Raw genomic sequence first — 23,003 nt, forward strand, 5'->3', positions numbered from 1 at the left:
AAGAACCCGAAATCTTCACCTTAACTGGAGCATCCTCCATCGGAGGTCTCCTGTTGACCATCAGCAGAGGGGTCAATACATCTTCCAGAACTTTCCTCTCTGGTCTCTGGCCTGCCACCTCAATAGAGTTGCATATGACTGAACATAAGGATCATTGCTGGGGAGGGAAGGCCATTCAAGTGGCCCACGCCCTCACTTTTGCTGTTTTAAGCCGTGGTTGAAACAGCAACTGAGAAAGGCAGGTGCTAGGTTCAAGTATCCCAACTGTTCACGTGTCCCATGGAACCCTGCCAGGAGTGAACACAGATGGCTCCCCCCTTGTCAGCTGTAAGCTGGGATAGAACAGGGCGGCCAAAGGGAGGCTTCACAGTCACCCAGAGATGTGAAGATTTGTTAGGCAATTCAGAGAACTCAGGGTGGGGGACGTTTGCCTAGATCTGGGTCTCTCTCAGGACAGGACATTAGGGTTCCAGAATCAAACTCTTCCATGAGAGCCTTGGATACCTGGATCATCTCAATGCCTCGACCACTTAGGCCATGGGCTGTTTGTGTGTTTGTTGCAAAGAGCTTAGTTAATTACCCTTTTCCCCAAATGGCCTCCAGCGTTAAAGGTACAGAGCTCTTAAAAGCATGTTCCTCTGACAGTAGGTTTCCTGGGAGTCCCCTTGCCCAGCACTGCAAGTGTAGAGAATGGAGGACGAGGTTAGCAAGCACGGAAGTGTCGTTTAAAGCCCACCGAGTTCTCATTAGTGTTGACACGAGCATCAGGCAGGAAGCACGGAACGAGTGACCTTGTCTCCTTTCCCAGCTATGAGACCACCTCGAGTGAGGAGACCAGCAGTGAGGACACCTCCCCAGAAGATTTGTCTGACAGCGAGGCCGAGAAGAAATGTGATGGCCCAGAATCTAGGCGGGGCAAGGATGCCCACCTCAGCTACAAGGCGGGGCAGGGCATTCCCGAGGGCACTCGTGACACAGACCAGCAAAGCGGGCCTGGGGAAGAGCTTCCCCATCCCAAGGCTGAGAGGTGAGTCAGATGGGGACAGATGGGGCACTTGATCCTCTGAGAAAGAGCAAGGGCATTTATTCACCCTTTCATCTGGTTGTTTGTTAATTCATTTATCTATCCATTCACCAATATTTATTGAGTTTCCAATCTATGCCAGGTACAGTGCATTGGTTAAACTAAACAGATCTAACTTCTGCCTTCATGGGGTATACTGTCATAGACAGAGCTCTGCATATGAAGCTAACATGGCCTTAGCACTGAAAGTGTGAAGGACTCTACAGGTATTCTCTTGATGTAATCCTTCTAAACAATCTGTAAGGTAGAAATTATTATAAGCCCCACTTTACAGATGTGGAAACAGAGGCTTTGAGAAGTTAGTGACGCAGCCAGCAGAGATGGTGTTTCAACGCACGTCTTTTGTGATTCTCCCACCTGTTTTTCTGCCTTTCCCTTTGGCCATACTGACATAACCCTGTTTTTGAAAGTGATGGGAGGTCACATGGCACGATGAAGAGAGTACTGACTTTGGGGTTGGACACACTTGGATTCAAATCCTACGTCTGCCACGGTGTGTTTTAGCTGCATTCGTCTCAGTTTCCTCATCTGTAAAATGCGGATAGTAGCAACCCGATAGATTTGATCTGAGGACTGGATGAGAAAAAGTAGGTAAAAAAGTATGCAAAATGCCTCCTGCAGTGCCTGCCACATGGTAGGCTCTTGATAAATGGGAGAAATGAGAATAACAAGTACCATTCATTATCGTTACCATCATCCCCAGCCTGGTTGCTGAAGGAATGATGAGCAGTGAATGGCATCTCATCGTCCAGCAGTGCCGCAGGGCTGCTCCGAAATAGCGGCGCTGTAAGGACGTGATGAGAGCGGAGCTTCTCGGTGACCCATGCCATTGACTCCCAACCTAGGCCTCTCAGTGCTGAGTCTGCCCTTATACTAGCACAGGAGGAGTGCATATCATTGAGAGCGCCCCCAGCTTAATCGATTTTCATTTTATTGACTCAATTAGCACTTACTGTATCCTTCATGGAAGAGTAACCGGAAGAAATTTGCTGCTGTGCATTGAGTCCTTTGGATTTGTCAAATCACTCAGGCAGAAAATGTTGGCTCCAAAGTCGGAAAGATAACTCTCCCTTTCCCAGCATGTCAGGAATGGCATTTGGGCCCGTGGCCCCCAAAATGCTTTGGTGGTCTGCTCCTGCCCCCCGAAAACAGCAAGATCCAAGGGGCAATGCCCTTAACTCACTCTTCAGAAGAGCTCAGAAGCCAAGCCTCCTTGTCAGGAGGCTGTGTTCACCCAGTATTTCTGAGGAATGCCCCTGACCCTGGGAAGTTGCCCAGTTTGGGTGTTTGAGTCACTGAGAGGTAAAAGATGAGAGTGAAAGTCAAGGTAGGGGACTTTTTTTTTATCCACATGGAGACTGATATAATATATATATATATATATATACACATACATACATATATTTTTTTTTCTTTAGATATAAACCCTCAGAGGAATTCCTTAATGCATGCCGGGCATTGAGCCAACATCTGCCAGAAACCGGGACGACCACTGACCAGCTCTTGGTACTCTGATTTTTCATCATCATATAAAGATTTCTATACTGTTTAAGTTTCACCTGGGTGACTTGGGTGCCGTGCCTGAGGCAGCGGTGTGGGTGTGCACGGGTCCCTGTCCGCTGGCTGTTCTCTCATTTGCCCCAACTCTGCTACCCAAGGTGATGGATTGTGCTGAGAAAGCGGAACCCATGCATGTGCACGGGAACCAGGCCTGCGGCTCAGAGGCACTTACCAAGTGTTATTAGGCGTCCCAACCTGAATGTGTCATAGAACTTTTGTGGCTTAGGCTCAAAATTGCCTTGCAGTTTGAGAGAACCGTGAGTAAAGCGGAAAAGAGCGGGTGGAATGGGAACCGTGGTTCTATTCCCAGGACCGCTAGATAGCGGTGAGGTCTTGGGTGAGTCAGTTCAACGCTCAGGGCCGTGTTTTCCTCATTAATAAAAGGAAGGTGGTGGACCGCATGTCTCCACTACCCTCAAGCCCTGGCATTTCATTCTGTAGTCTTTACTGTTTTTCTTGAAAGTGCATCTATGGGTCAAGAGACCAAAAGCAAGAAAATACACCTGTTTGTTCCTTAACACCATCATGGACCATGGAGATTTAAACATGTAAGGATTAGTTTCTGCTGGAAGCAAGAGGCACTGGCACAGACACATTTTCCCAAGTCGTGAGAGCAACTGATAAGACCCAACGTGTAACAGCTTGTAAGCATTTTTAAAGCCCATTTTGTTCTCCTTTGCGGAAGAGCCTTAGGAGTAAAAACGATTGATTAGCCCATTTTCATGAGTATTTTATCTTCCCTGATTTGGCGAATAACTTGTTCCCAGATTGTTAAAGAACCAAGACGTGAGGTGGATGTTGATTAAAGCTCCTGCTTCTTATTCTTAAATGAATTACAGAGCTAAGTTGTTTCTTAGCTCTTCATTTAAAATCTACCACTATGTTCCTTAATATTAGGAACTTTCTCCAGATTCTCCTGAAGACTCCATGGGTAAAGGAGATATTCTGATATATAAGAAGTGTTTCAGCCACAAAAGGTTCCGCTGTTTCTGCCTAGAAGATCGATCAGAGGGCATACAAACCTGACATCACACCCACTTTAGGATCAAAGCACAGGACACCCCCTCTCCACCTTAGAGACAAAGCTGGTTGTGCAAGGACCTCACTCTGTAGAGCATGGGAAGTTAGGGACCCAGCCGTTTTTTCACTGCCATTTTATAGACCAGACAGGAAAGATTCAGAAAGGTTATAGGACTTCCAAGGTCGCACAGCTGAGCCAGGACTTATGCCTGGCCCTTAGGGTGTAGTGACTCCTAATTCAGTGCCCTTTCCAGAATGAATATGAAATCATCTCTAATAGTCACAGCCTCATCGTTTCTGCTCCCCTTTAGAAAAATAATCTAGTCAGGTTCCATTTTAACACTTAGGTCATGTCACATGCAGAGTTGGTGTCATTTGCGTTCATGGTTATAAAGGAGCTGAATACTGCAGATGGTGCGGTCCTGCCATGTTGTTACACCATCTTGTCTGAAGGTCCTCGCAAAACTTAAAAGCCAAAAATAATTCAAGCACATCTGTTTGGGTTTTACTTCAAGCATAAATTGGGCATGTTGTTTGTCTTAGCTTTCAGTGTGCATTTTTCCCAGTAGTAAAATGTTGTGACTTTCCAGCTATGCCTGTTAAAAACATGCACATGCCCTGGTAGAGTCTGGGCTAGGGTCACATAGGCTGGTGTAGATGCGTGAAAGAGCGGGTCATGGTTATCCTGTGCATATGGGGGATGTGATCGAAACGTACAGTAGACTCAAACTGTCCCCGAGTAATGTGCTGTGTTACTGGCTACTGTGTTGCTCTCCCAATCCTCCTGTCTACCTCATATGTGGGACCGATCCCACGGGTTCAAAGTGTGCTGCTGCATGGGGACCCCACTAGCTCTGAGCCCTCTAGGAGTGAATCACATGGAGATTTGGAGGGAGCTGAAGGGATAGAAGTGGAAGCATCCTAAGCTGACCTTTCCTAGTGGAAATTAACACCCCAGCCGGAGCACCCAGGTAGGTAACCTCCTGGAACTGGAATCTGTTGATCTTTCAGAAGCAGAGCTTAAATACCATCAGTCAAGAGTGGTTCCGGGTCTCCAGCCGGAAGTCATCCAGCCCTGCTGTGGTGGCCACCTACCTCCGCGGGGTCCAGCCTCACTCCCCACACTTGCTAAAGCTGCTTGTCAACCTGGCTGATGGCAATGGCAACACAGCTCTTCACTACAGCGTATCCCACTCCAGCTTCTCCATCGTGAGGCTGCTGCTGGAAACAGGTCAGAAATGGCTGCATCTGTGCCGCCTGGGTCCCTCTGTGACAGGCACTTCTTGTTCCCACTTCTGTCCAGCGAGGGGATTCTTCACTGTTCTGAGTTCGTCCTGTGTTCTAGGAGCTGGGCTAGACCATTTTTTCCTTTATTATGTCATTTATTCTTCACAACACTCTTGTGATGTAGGTATTATTGTTCTCATGTTACAGTTGAGGAAACTGAGGCTGAGAGAGTTATAAAACTTGCTCAGGTCACAATGCTGGGAAGTGGTAGAGTCGCACTTCATGTTCAGTTTGTCCAGCTCCAGGTCTATACCACACTGCCTCTAGGAAAGGTCCCATTTTCCGTCTTCATAAGTACTTTGTAACAAGAGTCACGGCTCCATTTGATCAGTTTGACTCTATTTGATTCATTCACCCTTCATCAGATATTTGTGAACTACGTATGAGGTCCATACTGACTACCACCAGAGATGCAAAGGTGAGCTAGGCGTGAGTCCTCCTCCCCAGGAGCTTACAGCCTGACAGTCAGGATGGACGGCATGATGGCTCACCAGAGAGAGGCGCAGAATGGGATTTCAGGGCTCAAAAGAAGTGAGATAGTACCCTGTTTAGAGAGCAGGAAATGTGCACTGCGGCGTGTAGGTTCTGGCAGACAGAGAAAAGTCCCAGGCCATTGAAGAAGAAAATGTCAGGAAGAAAGAAGATTGTCCACTGGGTCAAATACTGTACTGTAGTGTCCCTGAAGGAGGATGCCTGGGGTTGGTTGGCAGATTTGGGAAGGGGTCACTGATGACTTTGGAAACAATTGTTTCAGGGGCCTGTTGGGAGGAAACCAGATTTCAGAAGTGAAAGGAGTGACGTTCATGGGCTAGGGAAGGCAGTGATGTAGCACGATAGCTGGAGGAAGCAGGAGAGGATGGGGAGAGTTATTTTTGAGTGAATGGGGATGGAGGAGACCTGAATATGTCTGTTGGCTGAGAAGAAGAATCCGAGAGAGAGAGAGAGAGAGACAGAGAGAGACAGAGACAGAGACAGAGAAAGGGGCAGACAGAGAGAGACACAGAGAGAGAGAGAGAGATTAAAGATACAAAGGAGAGAAGATGCTTGATGGAGCAAGGTTTTCGAGGAGCTGGAAAAACCTGGAATCCACAGCAGAGGCAGACGAGGTCAGCATAGGCAAGCTGCTGGGATATTTATTCCTCCGAGATGGAAGCAAAAGGAAGGGAGAGTGGGTGAAGGTCCAGAGGGATTTGAGGAGGAGAGAAGGGAAGTGAGCATTAGGTTCTTAGTTGTTGGAAGTCTGGAGGAAGGGAAGACTCTTCCCTCTGGTGGAGAATCATTGCAAATGGTCTTGCTCGTCTTAGGGGCTGGAAAGGGTGGTTAATAGTCAAACAAAGAACTCTATGTCTGCTGAGACCACCTCACAGGGCTTAGAGTGGACTTTCTGCAGAGCGTGTGACAACACCAAGCAGCCTAGGAGTGCCAGTGTGGACAGGCGGGGGATGGGACCGACTGAAGGTGTGTGGGTCCCAGTCGAATGTCATCAGTGAGCTTAGGAGGGCTGTATGAGGGATATCTAGGAGGGTACCTACAAGAGGTATAAAACCGCAAATGATCTACACGGATTAGGCCCTCTGCTAAGCACCTGGCACCTGAGATGTCATTTAATCGTCATAACGATCCTGTTATTAGGACGATTATTCCTGTTTTATAGGTGATGAAAGTGACACTCCGAAAAGTCAACATACTTGCTCTAGATCATGCAACGACTAAATGTGTTGCTGGGATTTGAAGTCGATACCGTGGCAACCAGGAATTAGAGCACATGCTAGAACAGTACACCCTTACTTAGGAAGCTGGAGGGGGAGTTTAAACAGGCATCAGGAAGTCTGAAGTTTGGATCCAACAGCTTCCCCCCAACTTGTATCTTGTCCTCCCCACCCCCCCTTAAATCCCTCCCACGGCTTCCCCTTGCTCTTGGCCTTCAGGAATCCCAGATGGCCTGGGCCTGCCTGCCTTTGCTCTCTCTGCCACCACCATGCACCCTCCTTCCCTCCACTCCAGCCACGTGTGGGCCTCAAACTCACCACGCTCATTCCCTCCTTAGGATGTTTGCATTTTCTTTCCATCTGGATCCTTTTCCCTGAAACTATTCTCATAACTGGCTTCTTCTCATCATTCAAGTCACAGCTCAAACGGCACCACAGAAGGCTTCTTGGTGATCCGTCTAAAGTGGCTGTCGCATCTCCCTCTAGCAGTACACCAAGTTCTTCTTCAGGTGACCTTTGCTTGTCACTTCTCTCTGAGTCTAACAGAACGCAGTTAACCCGAGGGAGGCTCTTGTCTGTCCCCTTCCTTTCAGTATCCCCAGCACCTAGACCAGTTCCTGGCTCATGGTGGGTGTCGAGTGAAAATATCTGTCAGATGAACGAGTGGACGGATGATTCCTGGGAGCTAGGTTAAATTCCAGTAAACTTTCATTCTCCAAAATTCCATTAAGCAGCCTTGAGGCTCCTTACCTGCATGGAAAGGTGATGTACATAATGACAGCCCGAAGTTCTTTCTGCATCTCAGAGGAAGACGAAGTTACAATTCTAACATTCTTCAGGGATTCATGGATACCCTAAAAATGGTAGCTCTGTTGAGAAAGGCACATCATTAAAGGAGCATGCCTCTGGGTTGCATTTACTGTGTTCAATGTTAGGGCCTTTCATTATAGAAGGTGAATAACAACACCACCTACTGTTTGTTGAGTGCCTTCCCCAGCCCACACACAGTGCAATACTGCCATATGCAGTCCTTGCGGGGATTGTGAAGCAGATATTTAATGCATTTTCCAAGTGAGACAGCTGAGGCTCAGAGAGGTCAAGTTCTGTGGTCAAGGTCACAGAGCCAGTAGGTAACTAAGCCAGAATTCTAACCATGATCTGTCACCCTCCCAACCTGGGCATTTTTCTACTACCCGAAGCTAGGTTCCAGGGACACTGTGAGACCTTAGGCGCACCTATTATGTGCACAAAAACTCTAAAGATCGGTAATGTAGCACCTTCATCTCTAAGTAGCGCACAGGCTTGCAGCCTGTTAGAAGTCCTCTGGTTGGGCCAGGCCAGGCTGGAGAACAGACAACCTTTGATTTGTTTGTTATAAATTTCTGCTGATGTTGTCTGAGGTCCAGTCAATACTCATCAACCCTAAAGTGGTTTGGAAGCTTTCCCCTTTAACATGTTGAAATAGCACAACGGCCGCAAGCATAAAGAATGAAGGGGGCTGGGGAGACGGTCTGAAAGCGCCATTCCTTTCCCTCACTGTAGTAGGGGTGTTGAGGAGGGCAGATCTGTCCCACTCCAAACTGGGCTCCCTTCCCAGCCATTTGTGAAGCATCTGGAAAGCACATCATTATTGAGAAGAGAGCCATGGGTGCACCTCCACCCCTTTAGTCCGTTGTGATCTGTCCTCTATTTCGCCAGGACGCCTCTGCAGAAGAGGAAGCTGGCCGAGCTGGAGGATGTTCAGTCAAGAGCCTTCTCCTCGCCTCCGGGGAGGTTGGTTTGCTCCCTGGAGCTGCTCGGAAACATCTGCTGTGAAAGCCAGGGGTCCTCAGCCCCTTTTCAGAGCCCCAGGGTAGGAGTTAGTTCTCACTCTACTGAGTTATAGGTCACGTTTCTGAAGAGAGTATAGAGAATCGTAACCTGAGGCTCATTTATGCATCTTAAAAGCAAACATAAAATAGTCACGGGGTAAAAATTTTAAAGTCATTAACGTGGCAACGCAGATATTCCCGTCTTTATCAGAACAGAGTTGTGAGGCGATGCATGGAGTTATTATTCGGCTTTCATAGCCCAGCTTGTCATGACAGTGGTCAGAGAGGCTTCAGGCGAGGAAATTGCTGATACATGAGCCCAACTGTATCCATTGGCATTCTGGTTCACTATGACACATTTCTGAAAAATTGTTTGGGGTGGAGTGGAGGGAATGTCAAACAAATATTGTTGGGTTTTTTTTCCCTTGCACAGAACTTTTTTTTTTTTTACACCTTTATTGGAGTATAATTGCTTTACAATGGTGTGTTAGTTTCTGCTTTATAACAAAGTGAATCAGTTAAACATATACATATGTTCCCATATCTCTTCCCTCTTGCGTTTCCCTCCCTCCTACCCTCCGTATCCCACCCCTCTAGGTGGTCACAAAGCACCGAGCTGATCTCCCTGTGCTATGCAGCTGCTTCCCACTAGCTATCTATTTTACATTTGATAGTGTTTATATGTCCATGCCACTCTCTCACTTTGTCACAGCTTACCCTTCTCCCTCCCCATATCCTCAAGTCCATTCTCTAGTAGGTCTGTGTCTTTATTCCTGTCTTACCCCTAGGTTCTTCATGACATTTTTCTTTTTTCTTAAATTCCATATATATATGTGTTAGCATACGGTATTTGTCTTTCTCTTTCTGACTTACTTCACTCCGTATGACAGACTCTATGTCCATCCACCTCATTACAAATAGCTCAATTCCATTTCTTTTTATGGCTGAGTAATATTCCATTGTATATATGTGCCACATCTTCTTTATCCATTCAACCAATGATGGACACTTAGGTTGTTTGCATCTCCTGGCTATTGTAAATAGAGCTGCAATGAACATTTTGGTACATGACTCTTTTTGAATTATGGTTTTCTCAGGGTATATGCCCAGTAGTGGGATTGCTGGGTCATATGGTAGTTCTATTTGTAGTTTTTAAAGGAACCTCCATACTATTCTCCATAGTGGCTGAACCAATTCACATTCCCACCAGCAGTGCAAGAGTGTTCCCTTTTCTCCACACCCTCTCCAGCATTTATTGTTTCTAGATTTTTTGATGATGGCCATTCTGACTGGTGTGAGATGATATCTCATTGTAGTTTTGATTTGCATTTCTCTAATGATTAGTGATGTTGAGTATCCTTTCATGTGTTTGTTGGCAATCTGTATATCTTCTTTGGAGAAATGTCTGTTTAGGTCTTCTGCCCATATTTGGATTGGGTTGTTTGTTTTTTTGTTGTTGAGCTGCATGAGCTGCTTATAAATTTTGAAGATTAATCCTTTGTCAGTTGCTTCATTTGCAAATATTTTCTCCCATTCTGAGGGTTGTCTTTTGGTCTTGTTTATGGTTTCCTTTGCTGTGCAAAAGCTTTGCAGTTTCATTAGGTCCCATTTGTTTATTTTTGTTTTTATTTCCATTACTCTAGGAGGTGGATGAGAAAGGATCTTGCTGTGATTTATATCATAGAATGCTCTGCCTATGTTTTCCTCTAAGAGTTTGATAGTTTCTGGCCTTATTTAGGTCTTTAATCCATTTTGAGCTTATTTTTGTGTATGGTGTTAGGGAGTGATCTAATCTCATACTTTTACATGTACCTGTCCAGTTTTCCCAGCACCACTTATTGAAGAGGCTGTCCTTTCTCCACTGTACATTCCTGCCTCCTTTATCAAAGATAAGGCCTTGCACAGAACTTATAAGTAACCCTGACATTTTGTCGTAAACCAGATTTGTTACAATGAAGCTCTAAGTCTTCAAGAGCAAGTAGCAAGGATGTAAAGACAAGAATAACCTTCTGGACAATAATAGTAATAACAGCTAACACTTATTGAGTGTTTATTATGTGCTAGGCACTGTTCTAAGTGCTTTTAATACATTAACTCATTAACTTTCACAGTAACCTTATAGGTCCTGTTATTATCCCCATTTTACAGAAGAAATGCTAAGAAAATCTCAGACTTGCCTTACTGAGATAGTTTTATTATTGTCCCAAAGAGACACATAGATTTTTTGCATGAGCAACAGTACAGGGAAGATTTGGTTTTCCACACTGTACCGCCCTTATGAAGTGGGAGCCTTCAGACAACAGATAACAGGCTGAAGATCTCCTATGTCTCCTTTGGTGGGAAAGGATATGAATGCATATCCCCAGGGTTACAAAGCAGAAATTTCTTTTGAGTTCTCATTTAATACTTCATCTTAAAAATATGCCAGTTTTTCATTCTATTATGAAATGTATATTCTTAATTGCTTTAATATAAAACTTTGTGGAGTGTTTTATTTTCCACTCTGCTTTTCAAATGAAAATGGTTATTCCCGGAAGATTTCCCATGTTTATCCTGGGGTGTTTTTCATGTCCCCTGGTCCATTGCACAAGATATCACTAGCCTTTGAAAAGACCTACAACCATAGACAGCTGCTTAAGAGTTACACATAGACATAGAACCAGACCTGAAATACACACCTGTGGGTGACGTGAGGCCATGTGAGTGATGGGCTCTAGCGCCGGATAGACCTGAGTCCTGGTCTCACTTCTCCTTCACTTGGGCAGTTGATAAGCTTCACTGACTTTCAGGGTCCTCATCTGTAAAATAGGAATAATGTTTGTCCTCCACTTTAGGAAATAAAGTCAAGGTCATTGGCCCCCTTGGCCACCTCTGACTCTCCTGTGGACCTTTCTTGCTGGGTATCCTCAGAAAACTTGTAAAGAAAAGTGGCCACTGTTAAAGGCTGTTTAAAAATGTAGAACATAGATTCCACCACTGGGAAAGGATTGCTCTATCCTGTGGCCCTTTAACCAGCTGGCAGCATCCTGTTGAACAGGCTAAAGCCTGGCTTCCAGCCTCTCGGGAGCTGTTCCAGCTTCGGTGTTTCTCTTGCAGGCGTCTGCAACGTGGACCATCAGAACAAAGCTGGCTACACCGCCGTGATGATCACTCCCCTGGCTTCTGCAGAGACCGATGAAGACATGGCTGTTGTCTGGAAACTCTTACGAGAAGGAGATGTGAACATCCAAGCTACTCAGGTAGGAGGTGTGAACATGGTCTCCTCTTTAATGAACACGGGCACCTCCCAGTTTTATTCTGCCACTGGGGTGAGAAATTCCATGCAGATCCATGTAGAGTTTTTAACCCGAGAAGTCTGGGCCCTCCAAATGGCATCTGTCCGAAGACTGGACATTCCGTTTCCTCAGAGCCTCCTGAGACCCAGACAGGCTGGGACAGAGGTCATGAGCTTGTAATCTATCTGGGTCTGACTCCTCAAACCGAATGTTAGCACCTTGAGAAGGCGTTTGCTAGTTGTGCTCTAGAAAGCCCCTGCAGGAGATCCACCTCGCTCATAAATTACAAAGCAGTCCAGAGGGTTGGGATGTCTCTGTTCAGCTTCTGGGCCCTTCCACTTGAGAACACAGAGTAGGGGTGTGGCCCGTAGCCAGTAGACAAAGCTCCATATGGAACAGTGGGCATTCCTCGAAAGGCCACTTATCCATCTTTGACCAATAGAAGAACAAGCAGAGTGCATTCCACTCTCCATTTCCCCCCAGAGTGATCATCAGTGTAGCCTAACTCTCAAGAAGTGTAAAGGGGGCTTCCCTGGTGGCGCAGTGGTTGAGAGTTCGCCTGCCAATGCAGGGGACACGGGTTCGTGCCCCGGTCCGGGAGGATCCCACATGCCGTGGAGCGGCTGGGCCCGTGAGCCATGGCCGCCGCTAAGCGGCACGTCTGGGGTCTGTGATCTGCAACGGGAGAGGCCATAACAGTGAGGCCTGCGTACGGCAAAAAAAAAAAAAAAAAAAAAAAAAGAAGTGTAAAGGGTCTGAGATTTTACTCTACCTTAAAGCTAACATGTGTCGTGGATGCTGGCAGATGACCCAGGACTCTTGTGCAAGAGACAAAGGACAGTGTGTTACTCACAGCGGTGACAGTAGTCAGAGCATTGGTATTTATACCAGTTCCCCAAGTCCCAATTCCCACTTTGCACAGGGCGGTGTGAGGAGGGCCGGATCCCTGCACACAGAGTAGATTGTGTTACTGGGGAAGAACCCTGAGCTTAGGGAACCTGAATCTTTCACACTGGATAGTAAGCGTGTCTGCCCTCTGTTCTGGAGGGGACACTGTCTCTAAGTTCCAACGCTGTTCATTGTACATTCATTCTTAAAAAGATAGTCTAGAACAAAAGGTCACATATTGCCTGACTCACTAAATATGCAGAAAGCCAAGAGACCCATAGAAAATAGAAAATTGTCTCCCAACCACCTATTTAACTCTGCTCACCACCCCGACCCCAAAGTGATTGCAGACAGTAGCCTAACCTGATGGCAAAGTCTCTTTGCACATGTCACATACTAGCAATTCTATTGGTGGCAAGAAACAGACATTTGTAGCTTACTCTCTAGTTTTCAAAGTATCTTCACCCACCTACTCCATAGGACTCAGTAAAGCTGTTTTCATTTTAAATAATATGTTTTCCAGAAACATATCAAATCTTTTTTTTCTAAATTGGTCCTCTTGAAGGGGGAGTGCTCACTAATGATCAAAATCAATGCCCTTCTTATACAGGAGAAACCAATGCTCTAGGAGAGTAAGGGACCCATCCCAGGTCACCAAGGGAGGGATGGGAATTCGTAGTACAGCTGCAGCCTTCAGCACCCTCTGGGGCTTTACGTATGAGGGGAGCTGCAGGTACCAGGTTAAATAGGAGTGAGCTGGGAGGCCAGGAGTCTCCTGGGCTAAACTACTTATTTCTCTCTGTATCTCCAGGATCAGCGCTGCACCGGGCCATAGCAGTGATCTGTAAATGGTTGTTGAATTAAATTGTATGGAGCCAGACCAGGAGGGAGGGGGCCCCAAGTCAGGCAGGAGGCAGACAGGAAGACATCTGCATATGTCATCTGGCTTTAATACCACTCAAAGAGAGGGGTCTGGAGGGAAACCTATGGTCTGGTTAGTGCAGTAAACAAGCATTACCTCAGGGCTGAGCATAAGCAAACCAAAGAGCAAACAAGCTTCTCTGGAAAGATCTGTCTGGGTTCCAGAGAAATGGGGAACCAGGACACCTAACGATGCATTCACACGTCCCAGGCGATGGTCAGACCTCATCTCTAATGCTCATAAATGCAATAATAGCTGACGTGTACACAGCATCTGTGCCGCGCTCAGGCCTCACACCAGCCCCAGAAGGGAGGTAATGTCGTTAAGCATTCCTGCTTTACCAGATCAGGAAGAGTCACCGAGAGGTGAACTCGTCCAGATTCACATAAGTACAGAATGCGGCAAAGCCAGGAGTTTTCTGATTGCAACCCCCTTTCTTTTCTCTAAGCCCCAGCCTTCCGGGCAGGGAAGCATAATCCATCAGTGACTGCAGATCGGAGCTTTAATCAGTGAACTCATCAGCCAACATATTTTACGTGTAAGACACTGTGTTCAGAGCCACAGGGGATCTGAGAGGAAAGAAACCAGTCCTTACCTCTTCTCACATCCCTACAAAGCCTGACAGTCAGAGAGACATGCCTGAGCTGCCTGGAACCCAGGAGAGAACCACGAGGGCAAAATATATAATCAAGTCGCATAAGAGGACTATGTATATACAGGAAAATCCAGGAAAAATGATGATCAATTTGTAATCAGAAAAGTTACTGCCACACATTTTTATATTTATACCCTTTATCTCATTTGATTTTCACAAAAGCCCTGTGAGGTATACAGGATGGATCATAATTATATTAATTTTTAAGAAAGAAAGACCAAGGTTCAGGGACACGAAGGGACGTGGCCAGGGTCCCGCCGTAGGAAACAGCAGAACCAGAGCTTGGTCTTACTTTCTGACTCTAATCCATTGCCATGTGCATTGATGATTACAGGGTTGTGAAAGATTGTTGTCAATGCCTATGTATTAGAAATGACCACAGGACCATGTAAACAGAGAGCTTCTTGAGAAAAGAGGCTTCTGGGTATCATTCAACTGAAAATACCAGAGGTGTTCAGAGCAGCCCAAGACTTCCTGTAGGAAGTTAGGCTGGGGCGGGGACTCAGAAGCCATGGTCCTGAAGTATTCAACCCTTCGTTTATTCCATCATTCAGCACTTATCAGCATGTACTTGGTGCTAGGCACTGGAGAGACAGAGATGAAAAAGACTTAGTTCCTGCCATCAAAGATGTCACAGTCTATGAGAAAGAGACAGGCTGACAGGTTGAAATGCCAAGTGGTGAATGCTGTGTTATGAACCCTGTGCCTGGGGTGTTAGTAGAGGGCTTTAGAGAGGATGCAGCATTTGACTCGTGTCTTGGAAGAGGAGTAGAAGTTTACCAGGCCAAGGACGATGTGTCCCTTACCACAGAGATTCAGGTCAACTGTCATTTTCCAGAGAAGTCTCTCCTGATTACACCCAGGCTGCGGAGGGGGTCCTTCCCATCAGCCCCAGCCTCACCACACCCCTGCTCTCTGTGTGCAGGGAGGCCAGACTGCGCTGATGCTGGGAGTCAGCCACGACCGGGAGGACATGGTCCAAGCGCTACTGAGCTGCCAGGCAGATGTCAACCTGCAGGACCATGATGGATCGTCAGCCCTTATGCTGGCCTGTCGCCATGGCAACGTCGACATGGTCCGGCTGCTCCTGGCACACCCGGCCTGTGACAGCAGCCTGACTGACAAGGTGAGACTTATAGGCAATGAACAAGTGGGTGTTCCACTTCCCTTCCTGAAAAGTACCTTGCCAGCCAGCAAAATTCAAGGGACCATGTGGCACTAGGAACAGAATTGACTTCATAAGGCCGTTGTTGGATTTACATGAGATGACCCATGTAAATGCTGGGAGACTTGGAGCTGAGAAACCCCAAACCCTAGCCTTTCACACCATGCTGAGGGATTGCGCTCAGGCCTGGTCTTGACCCTGAACCGCATCTGGTCATGGCAGCATGTGGGCTTTTGAGGCGGCAGCTTGAGTAGGGAGGCTATGCTGTCCATGGGGCTCCCAGAGGCTGGATGAAGGAACCAAGTACAAATTGTGTCCACTCTTGGACAGTGACCTACCTTACAGAGTGGCCCATTGCATCAAGCCACCCTGCTTGAAGTTGCATTGCCAGATACATGCTTCTCGTAAGGCGATGGCGTTGATGATGATGATGGTGATGATGGTGGTGGTCGTGGTGGTGACAGTGATGAGATAACAATAGTAATAAAAGCTAACCTGTATCATATGCTGGCTTGGTGCCAGGTACTGTACCAAGCAGTTACCACAGACTCTCTAGTTTAAATCCCGCAACAATCCTATTAGATTGACTCTGTTGCTCATGGGGGAACGGAGGCCCTGAGTGGTTAAGTAACATACCCAAGATCACACAGCAAGTGGAACCAGCTCCATCAAACTCCGAAGGACACTCACAGGAACTAACTCTTTCCATGCATTACCTCACGAATCCTCTCAGTAATCCAGGGAGGTAGATACTGCCGTCCCCGTTTTGTATTGATACGGAAGCAGAGGCCTAGAGCGTTTATATAGCCGTCATAAGGTCACAAGCTGCTGATTCTTGAAGCAAGAATTCGAGCCCAGGTCTGACTTAATGCTGACACTGTAATTTAATGCTTCAAACAGACTTCTCTGTACTTTCTTAACATCCACATTTCAAAAGGAACAAAGGCCTGAGGGGGGAAAGAGGGGCCCCCTCCCCGCCCAGGGACAGCCCCTCTTACCAAGCCACATCTGAAAACGCCCTGCCACTGTCCCATCACTGATTCAAGCTGCTGGGTCCCTTGTACCGCACCCAGGCAGCAGGCACCCAGGCCCAGTATCTTCAGGTCCCATGAACTCCAGCTCTGCCCAAAGCCATTTCTGTGATCATTAGAGAGCACAGACCCTCTTGAAATGCTTGTGGGAACAGTGGTGGGCTCTGGAAGTAAGAGCCTCCTTTTGCAAATGTGATACAGTCAGATAAAGGCTCTATGTTAATGAGCTCCCTGCAGGGTCACCCTGGGGCAGAAGGAGGTGGCCCCTTAATCTGGAACAGACCCAGGGCCCTCTGAGGAGTGACCAGTGCAATTGGCCAGGGGAGGCCTGAGAGGGCAGGCCTGTGGGACGGGGGCGGGAGCTTTGGAAGTCCCTGGTTAGCGGGGGTCATCAGGAGTGAGACTGAGTCTCCCGCCACAGATTAGAGAGCTCAGTAGCTGCTTTCAGTAGGTGGAGGTAGGGCTCTGTTGAACTTTGGATAGATCAAGTGATTGTTAGAAGCATGGACTTTTTTTTTTTAATTTTTTATTTTATTTTATTTTTTTAATCATCTTTATTGGGGTGTAATTGCTTTACAATGGTGTGTTAGTTTCTGCTTTATAACAAAGTGAATCAGTTATACATATACATATGTGCCCATATCTCTTCTCTCTTGTGTCTAGAAGCATGGACTTTAGAATGAAACACGCATGAGTTTGAAACAGCGTTCTGTGACTGTGTGCCTTTGGGCGGGTCACTTAACCATTCTGAGCCTCTGCATGCTCGTCTGTAAATGAGGATAGTAATAGACCAGACCTAAATACGGTACATTTGTAAAGCCCCTGTTTGACATTTAGGAGATACTCAGTTGATGGCAACTGTTATCGCTGGGAATAGGTGAACCACGACAGCAAATACGAGGCAGCCACCATGCGAATGAGTAGGGACCTGGGCATTTGCAGGCAGTGTCTGGAGGGAGTAGGGAGGATGAAGGTCTGGAGTTAGAGGAGCCATTCAGAGGAGGCTGGAGCCCAAAGGGAGAAGTACTCCCATCTGGGAGTGATTGCGCCCTCTAGGGGAGATTCAGCAGTGTCTGGAGACATCTTTATCTGTCATAAGTATGTGTGGGGGGCAGTCCTGGCATCTAGTGGGTAGAGGCCGGGGTAGCTGCTAAACATCCTACAGAGTACAGGAACAGTGAAGAATTACAGATTATCTGGCCCAACATGGCAGTAGTGCCTCCACTGAGAAACCCTGGTATAGGTGAGTGCTGAAATCCAGGTGGGATGAAATGCTGTCCCAGTGAAGTGCTGGAGGTTGAGGACAGGCTGGTTGCCGTTTGGGGCAGCCTGAGAAGAAGGTACTAGGCAGCTAAACCGGAGATGGTAGCGGAAGCCTGTCTTAGGGGAAGGTGGAGAGCGTTAGGGGATGCCCAGTGAGCACAGGGGTGCCCAAGCGATACAGGTGGCAGGCCCACAGAAGTTTCTAGACCTTGCTCACGGCCCAATCACCTGCTGCCTGCTGGGGACAGGGTTGACTCAGGAGTCACACCCAAACTTCCCAAAGGTGACTTGGGCGAAAAGTTTCAGTGGGAGATGGGGACCGATGACTGGGTCTTGGCAAGCACCCAGCCCTGTGCCTCCAGCTTTGCTTTGAAGGGTGGAGTCCAGCCCTTATCGTGACCACCGTCTCGTTTCAGCGTTCACTTTCCTATGGAGACTTAGGTGCTCCCTTGGAAAACCGAAGGAGAAGTCATGTCCTGAAATTGGTTTCTCTCATCCTACCAACATGTAAAGGTTGCTATAAATGCAGAACCCCCAGAGCAGCCCGCAAGGCACCTTCCCCACGTTTAGAAGGTAATTCGGGAAATTGGTCACCCAGCCTATTGGGACCCCCAGAGTGACGGGAACGAGGAGGTGGTGGTGAGACCTGATTCCTGGCCCCCAAGGCTTACCCTTTGAAGGACTTGTTTGGGCAGTGACTCCAAAGCATGCGTCAAAGCGAAAGCTTCTTGAAGGCACAGACTATGCCTTGCTCATCTTTCCCTGATACGTAGTGGCTTCTTGGTGAGTGTTTGTCATATTGAGAGATAACCCCCTACCACACACACACACACACACACACACACACACACACACACACACACACACACACACACACACACACACACCCTCGCACACAAGGTGTGCTGGCTGCCTGACCCCTTCGGGCTCTCTGGGCCTGCAGTGCTGCCGAGCAGGGACTTGCCGTGCTTGGCTTCCACCGGAGCCGCGGGCCGAGGGCTTGTTCCCAGGGCTCGGGCAGAGGCATCTCGGGGGCACACCCTCCCTAGGTGGTCTCGCTGGCCACACTTTCTGAAATGAATGGGGCCCCCCGCCTTCCACGTGTGTAGTTGAAGAGCCCACAGATGCAGGCTGTCATCTCCAGGTGGGCCCTGTTCAAGGGTGCAATGTCCCCTGGGACTGGCCCTGTGGCTCTTTCCCATAATAACGTTAATCACACTGTCTCCTTGTTTACGTGGAGCGTCAGGGTTGACAAAGTGCAGCAGGGGACAGGCCTAAATAAACCCAGGCCCCTCCGGTGGGGCTTTCGCAAGAATCTTCTGTGGAAAATCTTTGCTTTCTTCCAGACTTGGCCAATCTGAGAACATACTCATTAAGATTTAGGGGCTCAGGTTCATCATCAACTTGAAATGAATACTCTGTTATCATCCAGCATTCCCTCTTTCAACAGTGCTTATTGAGGGCTGACCAGACTACAGGCACGGAGCCAGGGGCTAGGCCAGCAGAACAGGCCAGATCCAGTGTCTGACCTTGTGGACACTGAGATTTATCAAATAACCCCACAAATACCAACTTACAAAGACGGGTAAAAGGCGGGTACAAGGAATCATGGGGCCTTTTCAGGGCAAGAACTTCATCTGTTTTGTGAAGCCTGTCTGCTGAAATGCCACTTCCTTCCTCTCCCCACCCCTTGCCCTCCCCCCATATACACAGGGTGGTCATCCCGTCCCTTGAGCTCACTCTGTTCCTTTGCTGGCTTGTTTGGCCTTCGGCCGTACATTATAGTTATTTACATGTGTGTGGAGCCCCGATGGCAGCTGGACTCCATCCTGGAGCACAGAGAAGAGACTGAAGGGTTTTTAGCTGAGCGTGAACACTTCCCACCTGCTTCTTTGGAGTTTCCACATTTTAGAAAGTAATTTCCCCCATCTGCAGTAGAGTGGAGAACACTCTAGCGGGGTCTTGGGTGGCCCCATGTGTCAAACCCATTCATATTTATACAGCAAAATGTAAAAGTATTGATACTTAAATGAGCTAAGTAAGGACCAGAGATAACCTCACGTTTTGCCTCAAAATGAGTTGCCAAAAAAGTGGTTTTCAGAGCTGTTTAGATGTCAGAATTCTGGGTTCGGGATTGAGCCCTCGGAGCTCAGCATCCACTGCATCATGGCGGTCCTTCCCCTCATCTCTGGGTAGAGAATGGTTGGTGCTTCCTGCTGAGAGCCGCTCTGTTTGCAGCTTCTTTAGACAGCGGAATGGGAAGCTTCTTGCACAGCAGCCATGGTGAGAAAAGCAGCGTGGTATCACGCATCGGGAAGTAAAAATGAGTGTGTCCTTCTGGGCTGCAAGCCCACTTCAAAGAGTTTGTCCTTAGGAAATAGGAATGGGAGGATGCTTTCTGCACTAAGTTTATCATGGTGAAGACTTGGAAACAACCTAAATCTCCAATAAAAGGAAAATAGTTCAGTAAATAATGGAATATTATACAGCCAGTAAGAAAAACCTTTATGTCCTGATGACTATGTAAGAGCAGGGAAAGTCTTAGAGCATATCATGGTGAGTTAAAAATAAAAGTACATGCAGAATTGATATACATTATCATTCCTCTATTTAAAAACCAACAACAGGGCTTCCCTGGTGGCACAGTGGTTGAGAGTCCGCCTGCCGATGCAGGGGACACGGGTTCATGCCCCGGTCCGGGAAGATCCCACATGCCGCGGAGTGGCTGGACCCGTGAGCCATGGCCGCTGAGCCTGTGCTTCTGGAGCCTGTGCTCCGCAACGGGAGAGGCCGCAGCAGTGAGAGGCCTGCGTACCACAAAAAAACAACAAAAAAAAAAACAAACAAAAAAACCACATTTGCACAGGAGAAAAGACTGGAGGGAAACTTACCGAAATCCTAACTCTCATTTAGGTCTGTGTAATGGAATAATGGAAGAGTTGTTTTCATTCCTCTGTTTTCCAATTTTTTAAAAAATGTATTAAAAACCAAGCAACACTTCTTTATTTTCATTGGCACAGATTTCCCAGGAGTGAATGATGTTTCCGTGGAAGGGGGCCCATTTCTCTGATCCTCATGCCATTTGAGTTTCCTCCTCTCCTCTGTGAATGCTTGGAATAGACTTCTATGTCCCATGCGTACCCCTTTCTCCCAACTCACCCTTCCTTTCTGCGGTGGGAGGCAAATGGGATAAAAATTTGTTTTTCCTTTTCTTTCTCCCCTGTAGGCTGGCCGAACGGCTTTGTCCATCGTTCTGAAATCGCCCGCCCATGTGGAAATTGCAGGGCTGCTACGGGCCCACGCGAAGCAGGGCAGGTCCCTGGGACCGTAGGGGCTGCAGAAGAGCTGGCAGCAGGGAACAGAAGGGGCCTTCTCTGGACTCCTCCCTCGCCCTCGGAGAGGGCACGGGTCATAGCCAGGGGGCCGCCCCGCAAGAGAAGAAACTATGTCAAATACGCACATACATTCCTCTTGTATAATTCTGCTCGTTAAGATGCTTTGTAGTTTTTGCCTTAGGCCAAGCCCCAAAACTGCGGGCTGCAGAGGGGTGCAAGGTACAAAGTGCATTGGTGTTGGCTAAAAAATCCCGGCTATCTTCAGCCTCGAGTTCCTTGCGACTCTACCCTTTGTAGCACCGTGCAGAGACCAGGCAGGCAGGAGCACAGTAGCAAAGCAATACTTTTCACGTGGAATTTTAAAGTGCGCCATCTTTCTGTTTTATAATCAATTATATATGAATATATCCCATTGAATATGCATGTCTAGAGAGGAGGGGGTGGGGAAGGGGTGGGATTTAAGCAGCTTCCCTGGCAGTCATTCTCTGTAGGACCCTAGGAGAATCACCACGCAGGCAGGTGAAACTGGACAAACCCCTCTGGGGCCTTTGTTTAGTTGGCGTTGACAAAGAAATCTGAAACTCAGACGAGGTAGGAAGAAGCACATTGGCATCAATGCCAGATATACGGTCTTGACCATTTCCGAGTCACCAAGTGGCTCTGCTTTGCTCTAGGAAATTGGAATTAATCAGGAAGTTATCCAATCCAGTGAAGCACACCACATGTATGTAGGCAGAGTTCAGTTACGTCAGCTCTTCTGAATCTGTGAAAGAAACAAATGAATCAGAGTGAGCATACTTCTTGGGATGGGTTTTTATCATCCAGAAGCCACCACTGTTCCTTTGTAGCAGTACCCGTGGACTCACGGTAATCCTGGCTCCTTTCCCCTCCACCCTTACGAGCAGACTATGAGCCTTCATGTGGCTCTGAGGTTTCTGAGGCTCCTAGCAGCAGAGCTTGTCAGCCTGCAGCAGGAATGTGGAAGCTGGGCTGGGCAGGGCCCGCTCTGCACTGACATATCTGTCTACTGGAAAGTTAGTTCTTAAACTTCCACAATCCCAGGGGCCCACATGTGCATGGCTTTGTCTATGAATTTGTTCTTTCTTAAAAATCTCTTATGCAAAAAAAATCTCTCATGTATAAAAAGGAAAGACATCAAAGCTGGGTGAGCCTCACCCTGGTAACTCAAAAGCTCGAGTTCTCATTTGACTCAGATATCAATTTGCTTGGTGCCCCTTGGGTGAGTCATGGAACCTCTCTGGGCCCCCTTTCATCATCTCTAAAAATGGAGATCATCATACAACGTTTGTCTTGGGGGTGCTGGGCAAGGAACAGCTGATGCAAGTTTTGGAATCCAATTTGTAATCCATAAAGACGTCTGCTGAAATGGCACAGCAAACTTCAGTACAACTTTGTGATGCATGAGAGAGGCTCTAAGTCCCAGAGCAGGACAGTGATGTGTGAAGGTGTTGCTCAGAGAGAATGCAGCAAATAATGATCTAAAATGCTTTAAGTGGGTTTATTTTGACCTCACAGCACATTTTAAGAGCAGAACCCCACATTAATAAATGTTCTAGCCGGGTGCTTCTCAAACGTTGACGTGCATACAAACCACCTGGAGAGCTTGTGGGAACGCAGTCAGTCTGCGAGGGAAGGGGCTGGAGAGTCTACATTTCTAACCAGTTCCCAGGGGATGCTGACGCTGCCGGGCCACACCACACGTGCAGTAGCAAGACTCTGGCCCATCCTGACCATTTATATATTAAAATGCTGCCTCTTGATATTCTGTCTCAAAGTTTCTTTGCATTTCTCTGCTCTCAGATCTTGGGAATTTGCAATGTGGGTCTTATTTTCTATTGTGTTTCTGCAGAGAGCAGTAAGGGGGTCCGTGTCCTGTGTTGCCAATTTAGGGTCTGTTTCTGCATCTCATATTGGGGTGGCAACTTTTATTTGGTCGTATTTCTTATAATTATCTCATTCGAATCCAGCTATTAAAAA

At 47.4% G+C, this 23,003-nt stretch overlaps 1 protein-coding gene across 1 annotated transcript in view; it reads left to right on the top strand.

The window, feature by feature from the left end:
• The window catches only part of KANK4 (KN motif and ankyrin repeat domains 4), a 40,169-nt gene extending 17,381 nt beyond the window's left edge, over positions 1–22,788 (top strand). Inside the window, exons 5-10 of the mRNA XM_060142560.1 lie at positions 809–1,027; positions 2,503–2,590; positions 4,676–4,895; positions 11,568–11,710; positions 15,137–15,337; positions 20,897–22,788. Coding sequence (XP_059998543.1) covers positions 809–1,027; positions 2,503–2,590; positions 4,676–4,895; positions 11,568–11,710; positions 15,137–15,337; positions 20,897–21,001 — 976 coding nt within the window. The 3' untranslated portion in view covers positions 21,002–22,788. The remainder of the gene's footprint in view (positions 1–808; positions 1,028–2,502; positions 2,591–4,675; positions 4,896–11,567; positions 11,711–15,136; positions 15,338–20,896) is intronic.
• The last annotated feature ends 215 nt before the right edge of the window (positions 22,789–23,003 follow it).

Source organism: Lagenorhynchus albirostris, chromosome 2 (assembly GCF_949774975.1).
Source record: "Lagenorhynchus albirostris chromosome 2, mLagAlb1.1, whole genome shotgun sequence".
Classification (NCBI taxonomy): Eukaryota; Metazoa; Chordata; class Mammalia; order Artiodactyla; family Delphinidae; genus Lagenorhynchus; species Lagenorhynchus albirostris.